The 24381-nt window shown below is 39.4% G+C and overlaps 1 protein-coding gene across 3 annotated transcripts in view; it reads right to left on the reverse strand.

Annotated features, from left to right (window-relative positions):
• LOC126457133 (uncharacterized) overlaps positions 1-24381 on the reverse strand; it is a 475859-nt gene that overhangs the window by 65568 nt on the left and 385910 nt on the right. For all 3 annotated transcript variants that reach the window (XM_050093199.1, XM_050093200.1, XM_050093198.1), the window contains 3 exons: positions 19935-20076; positions 16648-16744; positions 3315-3491 (listed from right to left, as the gene is read on the reverse strand). In XM_050093199.1, the coding sequence (XP_049949156.1) occupies positions 3315-3491; positions 16648-16744; positions 19935-20076 (416 nt within the window). The remainder of the gene's footprint in view (positions 1-3314; positions 3492-16647; positions 16745-19934; positions 20077-24381) is intronic.

Here is a 24381-nt window from a genome sequence, read left to right on the forward strand (position 1 = left end):
TAGATCAATTCATATACTACCACACACACACACACACACACACACACACACACACACACACACACACACACACACACACACACACACATTTACAGAAATGTCCATACCATGCAGTATGTGTTACCAAACTGCCACAGTCTCTTTCAGAAAGACCACAATCTTGGTTTATCATTGTTGAATCTGTGTTTTCAGCTCACAACATCAGCAAAATATTTCACATGACTGTGTAACATCAGATAGCCATGCTTCTATCATCAGTGACACTATCCTGTCACCACCTGTCTTTTGCAAGTTTGAGGTGGCCAAGGCAGCGTTATAGCGATGGTTATGCTAAACACCTGAACAACAAATCCAACAGAAAATTTCGTGAGATCAGATGAGTGAATGGACTCCTTCACAGTTTTGGCACTTATTTGATCCTAAGTTAATACCAAACAATACATTGTGGGCCATGGGTGAATCAATTGCCTCATTTTTTTTTTTTTCCAACTGCCATTTGTATTGCATGAAGGACTCACTCGAGAAGTCAAACTACAAATTTCTGACTGTATTCTTGCCTTACAAGATGGGCATCCTTGCTAACCACCAGCCATCAGCGAACAATACCGACAGTAGCCACATTGTGCAATGATGTGGCATTTGGTAACCAAGCAGGGCCAAATACATATGATGAATCACAATGAACCCTCTGTAGGTCAATGGCTCCCAGCTCCTGAGACTCAACACAATCATCTGGCAATAATGGACTGGTCAACACTTCATGCTAACTTAAAGTTCCAACAGAAACTGACAAGAGTGTGCATAGGTGCTGGATCCATGTGTGTTTCAGCACCACTGCACCCAAGTGCACCTTCCCATGTGAGCATCCAAACACAACATATGATCTTCAGTAGGTATCAGAGGTTGCAGCATTAAGAATGCTTGTCAAGTCACTATACATGTTAATCAACCTAGCTTGCTTCTTGCATCCATTCACAATAGCCTTCTCTACATTCTCAACTGGAGTCTTCTAGTTGACTCAGATTCCAAGATAAGTGTCAGTTTCATTCAGTTTGACTACAGTGCATAATTTACTACCAACATTCATCGCATAAACGGAGTGGACAATGTGGTCACAGTTTACCTGTCATGCATTCAAGTACTTAGTGCACTGACTGATTTCAGGGAATTTGCTAAAGAGCAGAAACAAGACCAACAGTCAATGGGATTCCTGGATGGCACCAGCACCAGATTAAAGTTAGAATGCATTTAGATTCCCAACACTAACTTTCGCCTGTAGTCTGATACCCTGTAGGGCAGGCCACACTTTTTTTTTTGTTCTGGTCAAATTCTGCAGGTCCTCCTCCAATAGTCTGCGTAACCTATTACCTACAGCTTTTCACCTCACCACGAAGTTAGTAACTGAGCACTTTGTTTGGTCAAGGGTAAAGGTTGATTGCAAACACTGGACACATACCAGTCTTGCCTTCCAAAGCAGCACAACAGAGCATCAAACATTTCTGTCACAGGGTAAATTTGACGTGCTTATATGCTGTTTACGATATGTTCACTTTGACCTGGCTGAGCTGTTACCTGAGTCAAATGAGTTCTGATATATTTTGTCTGCAATTGACAGGATGATGTGGTGAGTGGAAACTGTACCTTTATAGGGCATGACAACCAAGTCTAATGCTTTGGCTTTCATTAATACATAACTGCTTGTTTCAGGGGCCTGTCACCATTCACTATTGACAACTGGTATAAGTTTGAATCGAATCTCTTCACAGAATTGTGTACATTTTGTGATGTGCATCGTTTTCACACTACATCCTATCACCCAGAAAGCAATGGGTTGGCTGCATGGTGACATTGTATGCTTAAGGTGGCCCTGAAGTGTCATGACTCATTGTGGACTGAAGCATTCCATGGGTTCTGTTGGGAATTTGCATGGCATACAAGGAGGATATGAAATCATCCCTAGTTGAAATATTGTGTGGTGAATGCTTGAGCTCCCTGCTGGTTTCCTCTTGCCACATCACCATTGGTGACATTGGAGTTACTGTCACTAGCAGTTGACATTAGACAACATACATCTCATGTCTGGATGCTGCCTCCCGAAGTTCATAGTGTATGGCTGGTTTTCATGCAGGAGACCTTATAAAGAACTGTACCCACATGCGACATTCCATGAAGGTACCATATGAGCAGCCCTTTAACAACTTTATTCAGACCATCACAAGGTGCTCTGGCATGGGGACCAAATGTTCTCTCCCTTGCTTAATGGCAAAACAGTAATGGTCTCCATTCAGCTCCTCAAGCCAGCTTGGACACTGTGGGAACAGGAAGAGGAAGACGAGCTACCACCACAACTGGAAAAATCCACTTCTACATATGCTTCAACCAATGTGTCTTCATTCCAGCTGGTTTTACTTCTCTGAGGTAGCTGATGTCCTGCCACCATTGCCACATAACAACAAGAGTGAATCTTCCCATACTGAATATGGCTGACCACTCTGCCCGCTTTCCTGCAAGAATATGTTCAGGATTAGCAACAACTCCATCTAACCTATCTATGTCCTGTGTTTTGTACTAGAGGAAGGGAAGAGAAGGGGGTGGGGGGTGAGGGAGGCTCTATGGCAACACTGATCACAAAGGTCAATATGAATGAGTTAAACTGAATACTAAGAAAACTATACTTGTGTTATGTCTTTGTCTTCTGTTTTGTCTTTGTGCACTATGTACATCCTATGTTAACACATGTGTTTTGAGTTGTGTAATTATTTATGTTAGTAAAGTGGTTACATTTCTCAGCATCAGTATTCTCCCTCTTTTCATACATAAATAACCACTTGTAATGAGACATAAGTGTATCACAAGCTTGTATTTGTACTGTTTCATATTATTTCTGTAAGAGGTCTGCCGCTACACCTAGTTAAGAGTCAAGAATCTTCTTCCTGCTTAGACTAATACTTAAGTTCAGCCAGCAATGGCCTTTTTTGGGTAGGTGTAATTAGAGAGAATTATTCGATGAAAAACCATTATATTTGCCTATCATGTTGCTAAATTGCAGCGAACCACAGAACAAATGCTATGTACCCTCATATTGGCTATTTAATACAGCATGTATCAAATAATACAGGCAGTATATGTTTCACAAGTGTGACAGAATGATTGTCATAATCCTTACAAGTAAATTAGACAAAGAGATTATCTTTACGAATCACTTGCAAACATTTAATTTTTCCCATTACTACGTACAGCAGTGCATAAATTCTACCTATAAGGATATCAAAACCAAATTTTGTGTAGGTGAAATTAATCATGATGAGAGACACCTGTGAAGAGCCTGCATGTAGAACATCACCTCCTAAATGACTGCTTGAGAAGCACACTTGTAGTGTCTCAGGCTCCGACCTTTCCAATCTTCCTTCATGTTTTGTTACCACAGGAATAAGTGGAACTCCACATTCCAGCCAGTCCTCTATTGTTAGCCACTCTTTGCTTGTCATAACCTAAATGACACACACAGTAATCAAGTTATCATAACTGAATAATAAAATAAAAACATAAATTTCGAATACCTTTTTACAATGATTTTCTTCATTATGAAAAGTTACTGATGTCAATGAATAACGAAACATATCAGTAGTAAAACATTACAGTGTTATAAGGATAATGAAGAAACAGAAAAATGATGGAATATATATCAGTCAGGATGACAGTGTCTTACACTGTTTATCAAACCTAATCAGATTAGGGTCTTCAGACCTTTTCTTACACGAGATCAGTTAATTTTTTTGTCCACATTTTCTTCCATTTCAACTTCATACTTTTAAATTCAAACAAACCTCAGTCACATATTAACACAAAAATGATATTAAGAAAATGGTGCCTTAATTCAAATTTATTACAAAATTGTGTTATATCAGAATGAAACAATTATTTTCAGTAATTGTCTTCTATTATGTAGTAAGTATATTATATTATAGGTTGGGGCCACCTATCTATATGTTTCTTAGACATTTTGAGTTAATTAATTAATTCTTCATATTCCATAGAATTATGGCATTTACATTAACCAGAAATAACTACTTTTAAACAAACTAAAAGTAAGCAGAAATTTTTAACAGAAATCTGAAAATGTATATTGCTTCTACAAACATTTAAAATACACTGAGGTGACAAATGTCATGGGATACCTCCCAGCATCACATTGAACCTCCTTTTGCCCAGCTTAGTGCAGCAACTCAACACAGCATGGACTCAACAAGTCACTGGAATTCCCCTGCAGAAATACTGAACCCTGCTGCCTCTAGAGCCATCCATAACTCTGGGTGCAGCCAGTGCAGGATTTTGCAGGAAGTGACGTCCCAAAAGTGATCGATGGGATTCATCTCGGGCAATCCAGGTGCCCAGATAATTCACACAAATTGCCTAGAATGTTCATCAAACCAATTGCAAAGAAGTGTGGCCCAATGACATGGCGCAATGTCATCCATGAAAATGCCACTATTATTTGGGAATATGACGTCCATGAATGGCTGAATCTGTCTCTAAGTAGATGAACATAACAATTTCCAGTGGTCAGTTGGACCAGAGGACCCAGGACATTCCATGTAAACACAGCCCAAACCATTATGGAGCCACCAACAGCTTGCACAGTGCCTTGTTGACAGCTTGTGTTCATGGCTTCATGGAGTCTGTGCCACATTCGAACCCTACCGTTAGCACTTTCCAACTGAAATTGGGACACTATGGCCAGGCCATTGTTATCCAGTTATCTAGGGTTTAATCAATATGGTCACGAACACAGGAGAGGTGTTGCAGGTGATGTCATGCTGTTAGTAAAGGGACTCTTATCTGAAAATATCTACCGCTTCTACAAATGTTTAAAATACACTGGGATGGCAGAAGTCATAGGATACCTTCTAATATCATGATAGACCTCCTTTTCCCCAACTTAGTGCAGCAACTTGACACAGCATGGAGTCAAAAAGTCATCGGAAGTCCCCTGCTAAAGGCCATTAATGTCATACTTTGCTATACTGTCCTGACAGATACATTTGTCACATATCCCACATTGATTTCTGTAGTTATTTCATGCAATGTTTCTTGTCTGTCAGCACTGACAACTCTAAGCAAATGCTGCTTTAAGTGAAGGCCATCAACCACTGCGTTGTCCATGGTGAGAGGTAATGCCAGAAATTTGATATTTTGACACTGCAGAACCCAGGTTGTAGAATTACCTAACGATTTCTGAAATGGAATGTCCCACGCTCTAGCTCCAACTACCATTCCCCATTCAAAATCTGTTAATTCCCAGTGTGCATCCATAACCACATCAGAAACTTTTAAACATGAATCATCTGAGTACAAATGACAGCTCCACCAATACACTGCCCTTTTAGAGCTCGTGTACACAATACTGCCACCATCTGTAAATGTGCACATTGCTGTCTCATGACCATTGTCCATCTCAATGTACATTCCTCTTCATGTAAACTGAAGTATCACAAGCCAACTATTAGTTCTTCCAGTAATTCAATTATGAAATATAGCTTACAGGACTGTGAAATGAGCTGAACTGCAGTTTAGCAAAGAAGAGTAGTTATCAGGAAATCCACAGACTGCATTAACAATTAAATACCACTAATCTGCTGAATAATTTGCATTTACAAGGCAATGAATGAGTACTGGTAGATGATGCAGATAATAGAATTACTACTATTTTTTTTTAATAAATCTGAAATTTTCCACTCTGTAGTAACATGTATCTGTTGTTGATCTAATGATTCTTGTTTCATATTTGTATGAGTTGTTCAATCATTCATTCATTCGTTCATTCATGCATCCATTCATTCACACATCATATTCTATAAATCCCATCATGAAAATAGCTTTGATGGATGTGGAACCAAGTCAAAGAAAGGTGAAAAAGGAAACATTGTTCCTTTACTTATCAATCTCTGCTTTTATCTACTAGCTCATACTAACCATTTACATAACTTTGCTGATTTAGAAAACACTAGCATCTGTAGATATACTAAAAAAGTTAGGAACGCGTATAATATGAATATTAGTGGGAGCCATAATTTACATCCTAGAATCGAAATATTCTGATAAATTATAGGAGAATTGGCTAATAAGACTTTCTTTTACTTTGTTCTTGAATATCTGGAAACTGAATTACTGTCAAAGAACAACATTCATTTTCAAAAATTAGCAGCCATTTTTCAAAGAGCATTCTTTCTTGACAAGTGGTTAAAATGGGTTATCAGTTGCTCAAACTAACCTCTAAAGCTACATTAACCCATAAAATACCATATGACTACAGGAAATGAAAGCATGCAAAAAGAGCAAGTGCATACAATAAGAGATATGTCTGATGTGTAAAACATATAAAACTAAGCTTCTGGGTTATAGAATCTTTACAGTGACACTATTTTAGATTATTACCCATAACCAGATGGCAGTTATAAGAGTCAAGGGGCACGAAAGGAAAGCAGTGGTTGGGAAGGGAGTGATACAGGGTTATAGCCTCTCCCCGATGTTATTCAATCTGTATATTGAGCAAGCAGTAAAGGAAACAAAAGAAAAATTCGGAGTAGGTATTAAAATCCAGGGAGAAGAAATAAAAACTTTGAGGTTCACCGATGACATTGTAATTCTGTCAGACAGCAAAGGACTTGGAAGAGCAGTTGAATGGAATGGATAGTGTCTTGAAAGGAGAATATAAGATGAACATCAACAAAAGCAAAATGAGGATAATGGAATGTAGTCGAATTAAGTCGGGTGATGCTGAGGGAATTAGATTAGGAAATGAGACACTTAAAGTAGTAAAGGAGTTTTGCTATTTGGGGAGCAAAATAACTGATGATGGTCAAAGTAGAGAGGATATAAAATGTAGACTGGCAATGGCAAGGAAAGTGTTTCTGAAGAAGAGAAATTTGTTAATATCGAGTATAGATTTAAGTGTCAGGAAGTCGTTTCTGAAAGTATTTGTATGGAGTGTAGCCATGTATGGAAGTGAAACATGGACGATAAATAGTTTGGACAAGAAGAGAATAGAAGCTTTCGAAATGTGGTGCTACAGAAGAATGTTGAAGATTAGGTGGGTAGATCACGTAACTAATGAGGAGGTATTGAATAGGATTTAGGAGAAGAGAAGTTTGTGGCACAACTTGACTAGAAGAAGGGATCAGTTGGTAGGACATGTTCTGAGGCATTAAGGGATCACAAATTTAGCATTGGAGGGCAGTGTGGAGGGTAAAAATCGTAGAGGGAGACCAAGAGATGAATATACTAAGCAGATTCAGAAGGATGTAGGTTGCAGTAGGTACTGGGAGATGAAGGAGCTTGCACAGGATAGAGCAGCATGGAGAGCTGCATCAAACCAGTCTCAGGACTGAAGACCACAACAACAACAACCCATAACCACAATGTTTCATTTAGTGTGTGTCTGCAATGTCTATGTACAGAATGTGGCACCTAAAATTGGCCCAACATCTGCAATGATGATGTTCCAGTGCGTGCACACAAATCAATATTAATGGAAAATGAGAAACACTATCCAAACAGTTGCACATGAATTAACCATTTCCCCTGATGTACTGACACTGTGTGGAACTTTGTTGTCATGTAAAGCAGCTGCAGCCACAGCCAGTGAAACTTGTCGAAACCAGCTGAGGAAAAGGCCTCGTTGTGTGAAGCCAGGTTAGTGTGAGTGTGTGATAATGCTGTATTCACTACCTGAGCATGTTGCCATTGTTGAATCATTCATTCAAACTGGATCTTTTGTGAAAACAAAGTGTTTCAAGAGAAATTTCCAGTACTTCTGTGCCAGCAAAAGCACCATACAGGAATTGATTGAAAAATGGTGGCGTGCATGATCAGTGCAAAAGGCTCCCCGGAAGGGACCACCACCTTTCTGCACACCTGAATTAAAGAGGCAAGTGCAGGAGATAATGACAAGAAGTCCCCATAAGTCAACCAGAAGACTGAGCCAACAGGTTTATGTGAGTAAGAGAAGCTGCAGATGTGTTTTAAGTTGACTGACATTAAAACTGCACCAGGTAAGTGTTGTGCAAGAACTGAAGGAGCCTGACCTGCAGAAGAGAGTGTATTTTTTTATGGCTGTTGAGAAATGTTGCCAGTGGTGTCTGGGACCCACTAAGGTTTATCATGAATGATGAGGGATGGTTCCACCTGTCTGGATACTTAAATTCCTAAAACAACTGGTATTGGTGGATAGAAAATCCACACAAGATCCACCAGGTGCCCTTGTATGATAAGAAGATTTGTATTTGGTGTACCATTTCCACCACACAAGTTATAGAGCCCATATTCTTTGAGACAACAGTGAACAGTGACATATTTGCCAGTTCTGGAAGAGCTTTATTCAAACTTGGTAGAAAAGAAGAGTCAGTTGCATTATGTTCATGAGTTGACTTTACAGGCTGGTTTTATGTGCCACACCCTGTATTTGGTCAGATTAAAACAAACTTGCTACATAAGGTGACAGCAGCAATAGATCCATAGTCTTAGATAACACTTGCTATAGGCACCAGCAAAATACTGAGCAATTACAGGTGCATTTAGTAGGGTACCCTAAAATCCTGAAAAATTCTGTTCAGTTCTTGAATTGTCCATCAGGCTTTTGTTGTAAATAAACATTGGTGAAATGCTTTTTTGAATGCCAGATATTCAAGGCAACTGTTCATTTCCTTACACACTCATATGTTTAGTCTTAATACAAACCTCAAATGCAAGGCTGTAGAAACATGCATGGTGAGGTGAAGATATATGCCACCTACAGGAAAATTAAAGGGATTTTTGAAGGAAAATATAAATTGTCACACTTGAGGACAGAATTATGCAAGGGGAGAGGAAGGAGGTGAATATGAGATGGGAGGTATTGCACAGTGCAAAGAACTGGACACAGCACTGAAAGACCTAAGCTGAAACAAGACCCCTGGAGCAGATGAAATTCCCTCAGAATTATTTAGACCCTTAAGAGGGCCAGCCACAACAAAAATATTCCATCTTGTGTGCAACATAACCTCAGAGTTCAAGAAAAATGTTAGAATTCCAACTCCAAAGATGACAAGTGCAGATAGGCATGAACAGTACCAGACAATTAGTTTAATAAGTCATGGTTGCAAAATATTGGCACAACTTATTTACAGATGAGAGGAAGAACTTGTAGAAGCCAACTGCAGGAAGGATCAGTTCAGGTTCCAGAGAAATGCAGGAACATGTCAGACAATACTGACCCTATGGCTCATCTTACAAGATAGGATGAAGAAAGATAAACATACATTTGTAGATTTAGAGAAAACTTTTGAAAGTGTAGAATGGACTACAATTTTGAAAGTAACAGGTATAAAATACAGGGAGTAAAAGTTTAATTAGAACATGTACAGAAACCAGACTGCAATTATAAGAGTAAAAGGGTAGGAAAGGAAAGTTGTAGTTGAGCAGGGAATGAAACTTACACAGGACAGATTAATGTGAAGAGCTGCAAGAAACCAGTCATCAGATCGAAGATCACAATGGATTGACAATCACAAAAACACCAAAAGCCTCAATAACTTCAATAACAAATTTCTGTCACATTGCACATTCACCCTGATTTTTTAAAAATTTGTAGTTGTTATCTTAAACTTTTTTTGTTTGTGATTGTCTTCTATTACATATTTAATGGACTGTAATATAGCTTTCAGCAATCAAATCAGCATTAATTCTATTTAATTTTAAGTTAATTAGTTAATAATACATAAAATGGCTGAATAAGTAAATAAAATTAATTAATTCTTCATATTCCATATATCCCATCAGTGACAAGAACCATAGGAATGAGGAATGAGTCTATGTATGCATAAACCAAAGATAAGTAACTCATAAGAAATTAAATACTGCACTGTATTAACAGTAAAATATCACTATATAGCTTAATACTATTTGTGCCTGTATCAGTTAATAGAAGGAGACTTGCTAACTTATATGAAAAAATGCTACTTCCACAACAATATTATGAAAATTATAGATTGCTACTCGCCTTATAGAGGATATGAGTTGCAGTTGCAGACAGGCACAACAAGAAAACTGCTATACACTTACGTTTTTGGTCAAAATGCCTTCTTCTGTGGTAGAAAGCACATAGAAAGTGCATGCACACATGCATATATTTTTATACACACAAAAACACACACACACACACACACACATGACCACTGTCTTTGGCTACTGTGGCCAGACTGAGTTGTAGCTGCACATAGTGGGAGCAGCAGTCGGGTGGTGGGGGTAAGGAGGAGGCATAGGTTGGATGGGAGGGGTGGGGGGGTGGTGGGGGAAGAGGACTAGAGGACTAGTGGGTACGTTAGTGGAATGGAAGGCTGTGTTGCACTGGAGTGGGAGCAGGAAGGGTTAGGAAATTGGAGGACAGGGACTGGTGAAGGTTGAGGTCAGGGGGGTTATGGGAACAAAGGATGCATTGCAGAGAGAGCTCCCACCTGCACTGTTCAGAAAAGCTTTTGGCAGTAGGAAGGATCCAGATGGTACAGGCTGTGAAGTAACTGTTGAAGGGCTGGACATTGTTTTGGGCAGCATGTTCATCAATTGGGTAGTCCATCTGTCTCTTGGCCACAGTTTGTTGGTGGCCACCCATGCAGAAAGACAGCTTGTTAGTCATCATAGCCACATAGAAAGCAGCACTGTGATTGCTGATCTATTTGTAGATCACATGACTGCCCTCACAGGCAGACCTGCCTTTTCTGGGATAATAGATGCCTGTGACTGGACTGGATTAGGTGATGGAGGATGGATGTACGGGACAAGTCTTACATCTTGATCTACTGCAGGGATATGAGCCATAAGGCAAGTGGATGGTGACAAGGTTGGAGTAATGTTGGACAAGGGCATTGTGTAGGTTTGGTAGGTGATGAAATACCACAGTGGCAGGGATGAAGAATAGTTGGTACGATATTCCTTAATTCAGGACACAAGGAGAGGTAATTGAAACCCTAGTCGGAGTATGTGATTCAGTTGCTCCAGTCCTGTATGGTACTGAGTCACAAGTGGAGTGCTCCTTTGAGGCCAGACAGTGGATGTGTGGGAGGTGGTAAGAGGCTGGAGAAACAAAGCACAGGAGATATATTTCTGTACAAGGCTGGGCGGGTAGTTTTGGTCTGAAGGCCTCAGTGAGAGGGACCACTCATCACTGCAGGTGCGATGACCACAGGTGGCTAGGTAAGAAATGGGTGGCAATGTCCAACCATGATTCCCCAACTGCCCCCAAAATCACTCCCTGTTAACATTCCAGAATTTCTTAACCTCAAATCTTGCCCCACCATCCTTCCCCAATCTTACATACACAGACAGAACTGCAATCCACCTAAACTGATCCTAACTTTATAATCCTACCTGCTAACAAGGCCTCCACCTCTGTCATCCTCAACCACAGGGATTGCTTCATGGAGGGACTCCACCAGCTGTCAAATTCTTCTACCTACAAACCCTGCCATAGTCAACCCATTCCAGAAATCCAACAGAATCTCCAGTAACTCCTCAAATCCTTAGGCCCATCCCAGAACATTCTGTCTAAGTCAATCTCTCTCCTCAACCCTACCACTCCCACACTCCTACCTTTTATATGCTTTCTAAAATCCATAAACCCAACCACCAAGGACACCATGTTATAGTCAGTTACTGTGCCCCCACTCAGAGAATGTCTGTTCTTGTGAACCAACATCTTCAGCCTATTACCCATAACCTACGTTCCTACATAAAAGACACCAATTACTGTCTTCACGAACTCTCCATACTTCATGTTCCTTAATCACACAGCATTCTGCTTGTCAATGTTGATGCCCTCTACACTGACATCACTAATGCCCATGGCCTTGACACTACTGAACACTACCTTTGTCAATGCCTGACTGGCTCCATACCTACAACTTCTTGCTGCTCATCATAACCAATTTTATCCTCACTCACAGTTACTTCTCCTTTAAAGGCATCCCCTGCAAAAATTCCATGGTACAGCAATGGGCACCCACATGTTACCATCTGATGCTAAACTACTCATAGGCCATCTAGATGAATCCTTCCTAACAATGCAGAATCCCAAACCCCTCATTTGGTTCAGCTTCACTGCTGACATGAGGACACCCTGTCCACATTCTTCCAACCACCAACACTTTCTCCCCCATTTGCTTCACCTGGTCCTCTTCAACCCAACAATCCATCTTCCTCAATGAGGATTTTTGCCTTAAGGATGGCTACATCAGTATCTCCACCCATTTTAAACCTACTAACCACCAGCAATAACTCCAACTCAACAGCTGCCACCTGTTCCACACCAAGAAATCTCTTCCACACAGTCTAGCCACCTGTCATTGTTGCAGCTGCAGTAACAAGCAGTCCCTCTCCACAAATACCAAGGGTCTCACTGAGGACTTCACTGACCATAAAGGAGCAGTTCCCTTGTAACTCAAAAGCACCTGGGGTTCGCCAGTTGAATCACATTTCCTGATAGGGTTTTGGCTACCTTTTGCTGTACCCCTCCCAGAGTGATATACTGCCACCCATCAAACCAACACAATATCCTTATCCATACTTACTCCATCCCTGCCCCCTACCCCTTGCCTCACGACTCGTATCCCTGCAATAAACCAAGATGCAAGACCTGTGCCATACATCCTCCCACCACCACCTGTTCTACCTACATACACTGTGAGCCACCGTATGGTGCATGGTGGAGGGTATCCTGTACCATCACTAGTTATTTCCTTTCCTGTTACACTTGCAAACAGAGTGAGGAAAAAATAACTGTATATATGCCTCCATTTGAACTAATTTATTGTATCTCATCTTTGTGGTCCTTATGCAGAATGTATGTTCATGGCAATAGAATCCTTCTGCAGTCAGCTTCAAATGCCAGTTCTCCAAATTTTCTCAACAGTATTCCTTGAAAAGAATGTTGCCTTTTCTCCAGGGATTCCAATTTGAGTTCCTGAAGCATCTCCATAATATTTGTGTGTTGTTCGAACACACTGGCAACAAATCTAGCTGCCCAGCTGAATTGCTTTGATGCCTTCTTTTAATTTGACCTGATGCAGATCCCAAACACTCAAGCAGTACTCAAGAGTATGTCACACCAGAGCCCTATATGTGATCTCCTTTACAGATGAACTACATTGTCCAAACATTCTGCCAATAAACCCAAGTCAATCATTTACCTTCCCTTCCAAAATCCTCACATGCTTGATTCATTTCATATCACTTTGCAATGTCACATTCAGACATTTAAACAATGTGACTGCATCAAGCAGGACACTATTAATGCTGTATCTGAACATAATGGGTTTGTTTTTCCTACTCATGCACATTAACTCATGTACCTTTTTTTACATTTAGAGCTAGCTGCCATTCATCACTCCAAGTAGAAATTTTGTCTAAGTCATCTTATATCCTCCTAAAGTCACTGAGCACCATACAGATATATTTTCTAAATGATTTTGCAATTTGTTTTGATCTTCTGATGACTTTGCTAGATGATAAATGACAGCTTCATCTGCAAACATCCTAAGACGGCTGCTCAAATTGTCTCCTAAATCACTTATACAGATACAAACCAGCAGAGGGCTTATGACACTATCTTGGGGAATGCCAGAAATCACTTCTGTTTTATTTGATGACCTTCCATCAATTACTGTGAACCGTGACTTCTCTGACTGGAAGCCAGGAATCCAGTCACATAACTGAGACAATATTCCCTAAGCACGCTATTTCACTACAAGCGGCTTGCATGGTATAGTGTCAAAAGCCTTCTGGAAATCTGGAAATACAGAATCAATTTGAAATCCTTGTCACCAGCACTCAACACTTTGTGTGAGTAAAGAGCTAATTGTGTTTCACAAGAAACATGTTTTCTAAATCCATGTTGGCTGTATGTCAATAGACTATTCTTTTTGAGGTAACTCATAATGTTTGTACACAATATATGTTCCAAAATCCTGCTGCATATCGACCTTAATGATATGGGCCTATAATTTAGTGAATTACTCCTACTTCCTTTCTTGAATATTGGTGTGACCTGTGCAGCTTTCCAGTCTTTGAGTACTGATCTTTCATCAAGTGAGCAGTTGTATATGATTGTTAAGTATGGAGCTATTGTATCAGCATACTCCAAAAGGAACCTAATTGGTAGACATTTTCGACTAGATTTAAGTTGCTTCACTACTCCAAGGATATCTACTTCCAAGTTACTCATGTTGGCAGCTGTTCTTGATTTGAATTCTGGAATATTTACATCATCTTCTTTGTTGAAAGAATTTTGGAATCTCTCCAGTCTTTTCTCTCCACCCCTCTTCCTTTCCCTTCTAGACTTCTGCCTGAAGAAAGAGCCACTGTCTCCAAAAGCTTACCAATTACAACCATCTTTCATGCGCGTGTTCTACCACTGCTTGGCAAGTAGATTTTCTTATCTATCCAATTCAACATTTAACTTAGTTTCCCATAGACCTGTTACATGCAAACTTCACTGTCATATTCGATATTGACCTCAATAGAGACAATGCTTTTGTCAACTGCAATGAATCCTCCAGTCTTGTCACAGGTATCTCCTACACCGTCTCCTTCCCACCCCCTCCCCCCCCCCCCCCCCCCAACTACCTGTACACTCCAACAAGCTACACTACACAGCATCCTGCCCCCTTCCTCTCCCTGCCATATGCTTCCTTCTTACCCCCGCCGAATGGATTGTTGCTCCCATCAAGTACAGTTAGAACTCGTCAAAGTGGCCAGAGGCAGTGGTCATTTGTGTGTGAGTTGTGCCTGTGTAAATGTGTGTGTGTGTGTGTGTGTGCTTTCTACTTCAGAAGAGAGACTTTTGACAGAAAGTTAAAACGTACGGAAGTCGTTCTGTAATGCCTGTCTGCAACTGAACGTCTCCCATATATGGTGAGCGGCAATCTACCCTTTCCACAATACTGTTGTTATTCAATTCTGGACTTTCCATTGTTTGATATTGCCTCCACAGTTATATAAAATACACTATGTGATCAAAAGTATCCGGACACCTGGCTGAAAATGACTTAGAAGTTCGTGGTGTCCTCCATCTGTAATGCTCAAATTCAGTGTGATGCTGGCCCACCCTTAGCCTCGGTGACAGATACCACTCTTGCTTGCATATGTTCAGTCAGGTGCTGGAAGGTTTCTTGGGGAATGGCAGCACACTCTTCATGGAGTGCTGCACTGAGGAGAGGTATCGATGTCGGTCGGTCAGGCTTGGCATGAAGTCAGTGTTCCAAAACATGCCATAGGTGTTCCATAGGATTCAGGTCAGGACTCTGTTCAGGCCAGTCCATTACAGGGATGTTATTGTTGTGTAACCACACTGCCACAGGCCGTGCATTATGAGCAGGTGCTCTATCGTGTTGAAAGATGCAATCGCCATCCCCAAATTGCTCTTCAACAGTGGGAAGCAAGAAGGTGCTTAAAACATCAATGTAGGCCTGTGCTGTGATAGTGCCACACAAAAAAACAAGGGGTGCAAGCCCCCTCATGAAAAACACGACCACACCATAACACCAACACCTCCAAATTTTACTGTTGGCACTACACAAGCTGCAGATGACGTTCGCTGAACATTCTCCATACCCACAGCCTGCCATCAGATCGCCACATTGTGTACCATGATTCATCAGTCCAAGCAATGTTTTTCCACTGTTCAATCGTCCAATGTTTATGGTCCATACACCAAGCAAGACAGTGTTTGGCAATTACTGGCATGATATGGTCTTATGAGCAGCCGCACTACCATGAAATCCAATTTTTCTCACCTCCTGCCTAACTGTCATAGTACTTGCAGTGGATCCTGATACAGTTTGGAATTCCTGTGTGATGGTCTGGATAGATGTCTGCCTATTACACATTACCACCCTCTTCAATTTTAGGCAGTCTCTTGTCAGTCAACAGACGAGATCGGCCTGTATGCTTTTGTGCTGTATGTGTCCCTTCATGTTTCCACTTCACTATCACATTGGAAACAATCGACCTAGGGATGTTTAGGAGTGCGGAAATCTCATGTACAGAGGTATGACAGAAGTGACACCCAATCACCTGTTCAAAGTCCGTGAGTTCCGCGGAGTGCCCCATTCTGCTCTCTCATGATGTTTAATGACTACTGAGGTCACTGACATGGGGTATCTGGCAGAAGGTGGCAGTACAATGCACCTAATGTGAAAAACGTATGTTTTTGGGGGTGTTTGGATACGTTTAATCACATAGTGTAGCTAGGGTTCATCACCTACTGCTAGTTTAATGTTTAAGTGATTACATTGGTATTTTCCCACAAAATAGTAACCTACCTATGTCTGTAAGACAGGTACTAATTTACAAAGCACTGCTACTTGTGATGTTGTGTTTTTGTAAACATTAGTATCAGTCATGAAACTAAGAGGAATTTCCAGTCCTTGTATCTTTATAACCAGATAGTACAGAAGTGCTGGCTAATGAGAAATGTTCTTAATTTTGCTTTGAATTAGGAAGAATACTTCTTAGATATTAATAAACTGCTTATTTAAGTGACAGCTATTAAACTGGAAAAGTAGGACATATTATCATTATCATTATCATTATTATTATTACTATTACTATTGTCATTACCATTCTTGAAAATATCATATTGCCTTCTGGAACACCATTGCCTTCCAATGAGTCAAAATAATGCAGAATGCTCTTGAGTTTTGCCTTCTGACTGGTTCTGAAAAATCATCAGTTAAACATTATATCATTCGTAAGAATATCTTTTCAAACTGAGTTAAACATAATTATCATACATAACACTAACAAGTTCTTATGTATTTTAAGTTCCATATAAAAATTCCAACGAGACAAGCTATAAATGACAGCTGTAGACTTTGGTATAAAAATGCAAATACACATTTACAAATACTTATGGCTACATGAAGCAATGTAGGACATTAAGTCTTCTTCTTCTTCCTGAAATGTTTCTGCTTATTAGGGCATTGACAAAGTCTCTTAAAATCTTCCATTTTCTTCCACAGTTTATCATTCAGCATTTCCTCTGATTGGGGTCCTCTCCAATTCACATCCTCCTTCTACTGTACTTAAAGAACATTTCTTTAACATCATTCTCCATTAATTCATTCATCAAGTAAAATTCATGCTTTTGTAGCCAAGTTTCAAAGACTTTTTAAAACTTGTGTAAGAGTTTGCATGAATTTCCATTGTTATAAATTAACGAATTATTTATGCAAAGGCTGGGGACCATCATTATGTAAAGTAATCTGAACTGACTTCTGTAATTCTCTCACAGAGATAAACTTAGAATATATCTAATGGGTTTTTCTGCTATTAGAAAATGATGCATTTCCCCACAGAGCAGGGTAAAAGGTTCTTACTGACATTTCGTGCTGAAAAATGAAATGAGTATATGGCATCGTTGGCTGGGATGCCCCATACGGGAAAGTTCGGCCGCCAAGTGGAAGTCTTATTTCAGTCGACACCACATTGGGCAACTTGTGCACTGGTGATGAGGATGAAATGATGATGAGGACAGCACATAAACAGGTCCCTGAGCGGAGAAAATCTCCCACCCAGCCGGGGATCAAACCCGGGCCCACTTGCATGGGAGGCGAGCATGTTACCACCCAGCTAAGCATGTGGACAATTCGTGTTTATTTATGTAACAAAAATAGTACTTTTACTAGTTTGCTGCTTAAGTAGTTTATTTGTCTGACCCATGACAGCATTTTATCATTCTCAAGTCAAAGTAACTTCACATTCTTAATTTCAGACTTGGCGTTAGTTGCTCTGAGATTAAAATACAATTCTTCAGTTTTTGTTTTCTTAATGAACAGTTGGTTGGCTGGTTATCAGTGATCAGTCATCTCATTTGTTTCTTTGTTGTCATTTTGAGCAATTTGCAAATTTTCAACTGTTGTTATCAGCATGATTTCAATGACATTCTCATATGGTGTATGACTTGAGTAATAATTTGTATAAACAATTAAGAGAAAGGGTTGAAAAAATCAGGCCATGTGGGATTCCATATTTTATTTTCAACAACTATGAGGTCTGATTATTTGCATATGCTTGTTGTAGCCTGTCAGAGAAATAGCTTCAAAATAAATTTAATAATCTACCTCTTATTTACCTTTTATGCTACAGTGAGCTAACTTTTTATTATAGTCTCTTATGACATGGAGTCAAGTCTATAAGCAGAGTGATTTGTCTCTTTTCAATGCCTTTGTGTCCCATTTCTTTGAAATGGCTTACATGTACCCTTGACAACATCCATGCAATATTTATTGTCAACGGATGGATAAATAAATTAAATAATAAATAAATAAATAAATGGATTTTATGTTGCTTTTATTACTGACAGATTTGTTCTAAAGCCAAATTGGTTTGCATGCAGTAACCTATTATTTTCAAAATAGCCATATATTTGTTTTGGTGTACAGCTTTCTGCTATTTTTTATACAAGTGAAACAATTTAGATTCCATCAGAATCAAAAACTTCATTACAAACCCTACATAACGACCAATAAGGAAATTATTTTTACTGATAGTTTTGTGATTGCTCATTTCATCCTAAGTTCACTACTGTTATTTAACACTAATACCATTAGGGTGTAAATATAAGAACACGTAAGTGTAAAGAATCCTCAAGTTCCTGAAGAGGCTTAACTGCAAGATGGTTCAGTTATTAACCTTACACACTATCCTTACTGCATACTTGTGTAGGACAAGTTCCTTTCTGATCTTAGCCATATTATCCCATAAGATTATGCTATAGAGCAGTCTTCGGTGAATTTGCTCAAACTCTACTAGCAATCCCATCAGCAGATCAACAGAATGAGAGAGTTTTATATACGCAAAGCAGGCAGAAATGAATTTTTTGGACAGCTTATCTACACACCGTTGCCTCCTCAGATTATTATGAATCTAGATGCTTAGTAACCACATATATAGAGCTTCATTGAGAGTGTGCCCATTGATGTTTGCTTCTTGTAGCTGTAAGATTTTTAACTAGAATTGCTTAGCACAAATTGCTGTAAGATTAAAGGTTAAGCTGATTGCTATAAACTTGTATCATTCCTCTCTAGGCTGTGTTTAGTGTGAATGTGTTTGAGCCCTTTATCAGTGTACTTGTGTCATCAGCAACCATCACAGTTTTTGAAGCTTTCTTTGATCTTCCAGGAAAAGTATCCATGTAAATCAAAGTAAGCTGTAGAAGTTCCTTCCAGGCACCTCTACTCCACAGAAGAATTTTTATTTAAAAACTTCCAGTTTACTTACAGCAAAAGTGTTATATAGTTAGTTGTGTTGTTAATAGGTGTTACTACTTCACTGTTGTAGAAAATACTCCTTGGCTCACTGACTGATTCTAAAGTTAACTCAACTATGATACTACAAAGTCAGCACTTGACTTTAGTACTTTGGTTGAAGTGTTCTCTAAACTAGTACATATATGCCTATTGCTTTTCAGTGACACAATGATTTTTTGTGGGCTCTTTAAAAATTGATTCTTCAATATTGATGTCTGGGGTGAAGTATGGAAAACCTGTCTGTAGATCTGTTGGGTCTGATTTCAGCATCTCATTTCTAATTCTCTCTTTCAGTTATTGTTAAAGAGAATTCACTGAATTTAGCGAGCAATGATTTGTATTAAACATCTATGTCATACTGCTACTTTGTCAGGGAATTGAATATCATTTGACTTACTGTGTATTTATTTCCTACCTAATAATGGAGGTGATGCAAATTTTAATTTACACTGAAAACACTAATATGATTATCTTTGTGTGTCATCCTTGAGGATGGCAGAATTACAAATGAAATAACACACGGAAATTTTGTTTGCTCATAGCAAGCTCTATTTTCTGATATTCTAAAATGTTATTAAAATATAATATGATACTTACTTGTTTAAGTGCTTGAAAAAGTGTGTGAAATTAGAATCTTGTAGAGTGGGATGGGTTTTACTAGTCCTCTTTGGAAATGTTGAGAAGAATGCATGTGCAAGTAGTGATGCCACAAAGTTACGGTCCAGTTCCACTCTGTCCGCTAGAACAGAAAGCAATAAAGGGGACTTTAAACAACAGCATTAAATAGGGTGCTAAGTCTAACTTACTTTCACAAATATACAAAATATATATTCATTCAGTCACAGCTGGTAGTTACGGAAACAACCTGTACAGGAACTTTTTGCTTTTATTTCATTTATTCTCTTAGTTTTCTTGAGATAGTTCGAGTTTATTGTCAGAATTGCTACATTTACAAATCACTAATATTAATAAATCTCTTAAATTTTGTAAGCATATAATAAATTCACTGTAAACAGCTCAGTTGAAAGATGATGAATGATTAATTTATCTTTAATGTGGGAAAAGATGGATTGCTACTTACCATAAAGATGACACATTAAGTTGTAGACAGGTACAATTAAAAGACACAGACATTCTGGCCCAAGCTGCTGGAGATGGCGGTCATGGATGTGTGAGGTGTGCTTGCTTGTGTAAATGAATGATGTGTGTTTCTCTTTTACTGACAAAGGCTGTGGCTGAAAGTTTGTGTGTAAGTGTCTTTCAGTTGTGCCTGTCTGAACTTAATATATCATCTCTATGGTAAGTAGCAATCTATTTTTTCCTATATTGTTGATATTCCTACATGGAGTTTCCATTATGTGAGTGTTTTATCTTTACTTCATATTCTATGCAGATATTATCTTACAGCCAGTCACAGTCTATTAATTCAGCCATTACAACAATTACTTTCACATGTATGAACTGATTCCTAGTCATATATGTCAGCATGAAATTCAGTGCTGCACATTCACAAGCACAATGTGGGATAAGGAAGACAAGAATTAGTGTAAAGTGAATGAAATTCAGTGCTACATATACACAGGCACAACATAGAATAAGGAGGACAAGAAGTTTCTCCAATTTTTCTTTCTTTGTCCAGAAAAACATTGGAGATGTATCTAAGAGCTTCATTTTGTGCCTCAGCATAAGTGACACTCAGAAATGGTTACTCAACAGTAACAACAAATTGGCCACATACCAGCAACCTCCAGTGTACTCGGAGCTGCATCTAGCACTCCAGCATTTCCATCATTTAGTGTGTAGTAACACTCATCTCCTATAACCCATTTTTTAATGACTGGGTGACAGACTGCCTTGCATAAATCACAAATGATAACATTTGGAGAATTGAAAACAGGTTGTATAAATGAAAAATTGCTATCAGAGAAGCACATACACTAAAACATGTATGTTAATTATTACTCTCCATTTTTAATCAAATGAGGAGATTAAAACATTTCTCAGTACATCTCAGAGCATGTGCCCTGAGTTGAAAACTGGTTGCATATTGGTTGTTTCAAGCAAGCAGATGAATGCCATACACTTTGTACACATATACAGGGCGTTTCAAAGCCTCTGCATCAGACATATAGTGGTGATTGATCACATTATGGGGAACAAGTTTTGTTAGAGACAAAAAATTTGCTGATGCTTACTGGTGCATGACTTCATTTTATTGTATTCATTACCCCAGGGATGATGAGATTTCAGCAAAGTAGCTGGTTCTACTAACCAGGTATGCTGCATCTGCACACTACCTTATCACAGTAAACTGACAAAATGATTCTCAGCTAGAAAACCTCAGAAATGAATGTATCTAAACTGGATCATAGGCAATACACATTCCTTATGAATGTCACAGAGTACATGTGGTCTGCCAGCTCTCAGCAGAATAATTAATTATAAATGATGGCTAGTGTTACTGGGAAGTGTCAGAGAACATTTTGTGTCTAACAAAAGTTGTTCCCCATGCTGTGATCTACCACCCATAGATGTCTGATGTGAAGACTTCGAAACATTCTGTATATTCCTCATCCTTTCAGTGAGGAACCACATGTCCTCTAGTCAGATAAAAGTGATCCACTTTAGGGCAGGCGGGGTTGACTGGGGTGAAGACAGATGCTCAACACATCATAAATATGTCAGTCAGGTGCTGATGGCCTCTGTTGTCTCTGGTCAGGCTACATGGTCATGCCCTGACAAGAGCTGTATGATTTTGGCATCTTGATACAGTGCATGCCAGGCAACTTGAAGTCATTTGGGATTTTCTCGTGTATTTACAACATGCTCCATTACAATACTTGTATGTAATATGTATGGTATGTATTGTGTGTGTGTGTGTGTGTGTGCGTGTGTGTGTGTGCGTGTGTGTGTGTGTGTGTGTGTGTGTGTGTGTGAGTGAGTGAGTGAGTGTGTGTCAGGGGTGGTGGGGGCATAGTGTAACGGTTGTATTGTAAGATGAGGATGATGGTATGAGACAAGAAGAGAGTGAAACCTGATGCCAGCACATAGCCTGCTCCTCACAAAAAGCACCAAGGAAGCTGCCAAGCTTAACATCCCCATCTGATGGATGGATCAACATCAACAGTGTCACATGTCCTCATTTCTTGAGACATTGTGGAGAGGTTTGGTATTTAAACCAACACATTGGTGCAAAGTCTAGTGATCAGGAACTTTATGCCACCACCTCTCCTCCCCTTGTCCGCAAAAGACTGGCACTGAAATTTTTTTCAACCATCAGGATTTGAACCATCTTACCTCGGGTTGAGTGATACCACAGAAGTATGTGTTAAGAGATGTCGGCCACAGAGACAGGTAGTCATTTGGGATTGTACCATCAGACAATGGCAATAATACCCCACCGACTGAGGCTCTCATCAGCTCAGTTACACTTACATGGACAATAACAAAGTCAACTAGCAAATCACCGAAGTTAATCAGCCACAAAATACTGTCAGTGAATGATGATGGAGGCTCAAGATACAAGTTACAAGACGGTCTAAGACAAGGAAAATCAGTGAGTAAGTGAAAACAAGAGACCTTCTTCTATGCGAAATCCTTTTAATTGCTCTGTCTCCCCTCTTCTGTGCCTTCTCATAAATCAACGTTTGTCAGTTTTGTGTCATTGGTCAGAAGTAATCTTAATTCCAACAGAGGTGGAGGCTGCTGTTCCATATCAAGTTTTGTAACTCCTCACAGCTTATCAGCAATTATCCCTTTTTTGCTGCAGCCTGACATAAACTACTAAGGAAGGTCATTGGCATGAGCCTTGTAGCATGTGGAACCCAAGATCAAAGCTAAGCTGATGGTCAAAATCTGAAAGTGAATGTTACATTTGCAAATAACATGAGCTCAAATCAGTACCAATGAATAAAACCAGAACTGTCTTAAACAGTGTAGAGATCCAAGTCCAGGTCCAGAGGGCAAGGTAACAGTTGTACTTGCTAAACAGTGTACAGACTTCAGTAAAGATATGTGATCTGCCAATCCACTTACAGATTTGAATATTTATCTTTTGAAGAGTTATCATGGCGTGATGTGTGCTGCAGCCTCTGGGATAATGCTACCTGAAAGTACAAGCAACTGAAAGCAGGACCTTGTGACCACTGATCTCTATATTACCTAGATGCAGGATTCTGGTCTGTGACCATAAAAGTTCAGCATACCTGCAGATTCTTGTCAGCTGCAAACCTGCCATACTGTAGTGAGCCATAAAATTTTGATTCGTCTTTGGGTGATTAGGGATTATTTTCTTATTATCAATACTGATTATAAACTTCTATGTCATCAGCTGGAACAACATCTGAAACAGGGACCTGTCAGCTGTGAACAGTATTACAGTTCTACACATACATCCATAGTCTGCAAACAACCATGAGCTGCATGGCAGAGGGTACATTCCATTGTACTAGTTATTAGGGTTTCTTACAGTTCCATTCACAAATGGAGCGTGGGGAAAATGATTGTTTGAATGCCTCTGTGGGTGCAGTAATTATTCTAATCTTATCTTCACAATCCCTATGTGAGCAATACATAGGAGGTTGTAGTATATACCTAGAGTAATCATTTAAAGCTGGTTCTTGAAACTTTGTTAATAGTCTTTCTTGGGGTAATTTACATCTATCTTCAAGAGCCTTCCAGTTCAGTTCCTTCATTATCCCTGTGACACTCTCCCACAGATTAAACAACCTGTGACCATTCGTGTTGCCCTTCTACGTATATGATCAGTCGTATTTGGTAAGGGCCCTCCACACTTGAGCAATATTCTAGAACTGGACACACAAGTGATTTGCAAGCAATCTCCTTTGTAGGTTGATTGCACTTCCCCAGTATTCTAGCAACAAACCAAAGTCCTTACCCATGGCTGAATCTATGTGATCATTCCATTTTATATCCCCACATAGTGTTACATCCAGGTATTTGTATGAGTTGGCCAATTACAACCATGACTCATTGATATTATAGTCACATAATAGTACATTTTTTGTTTTGTGAAGTTCAAAAT

Source organism: Schistocerca serialis, chromosome 2 (genome assembly GCF_023864345.2).
Source record: "Schistocerca serialis cubense isolate TAMUIC-IGC-003099 chromosome 2, iqSchSeri2.2, whole genome shotgun sequence".
Classification (NCBI taxonomy): domain Eukaryota; kingdom Metazoa; phylum Arthropoda; class Insecta; order Orthoptera; family Acrididae; genus Schistocerca; species Schistocerca serialis.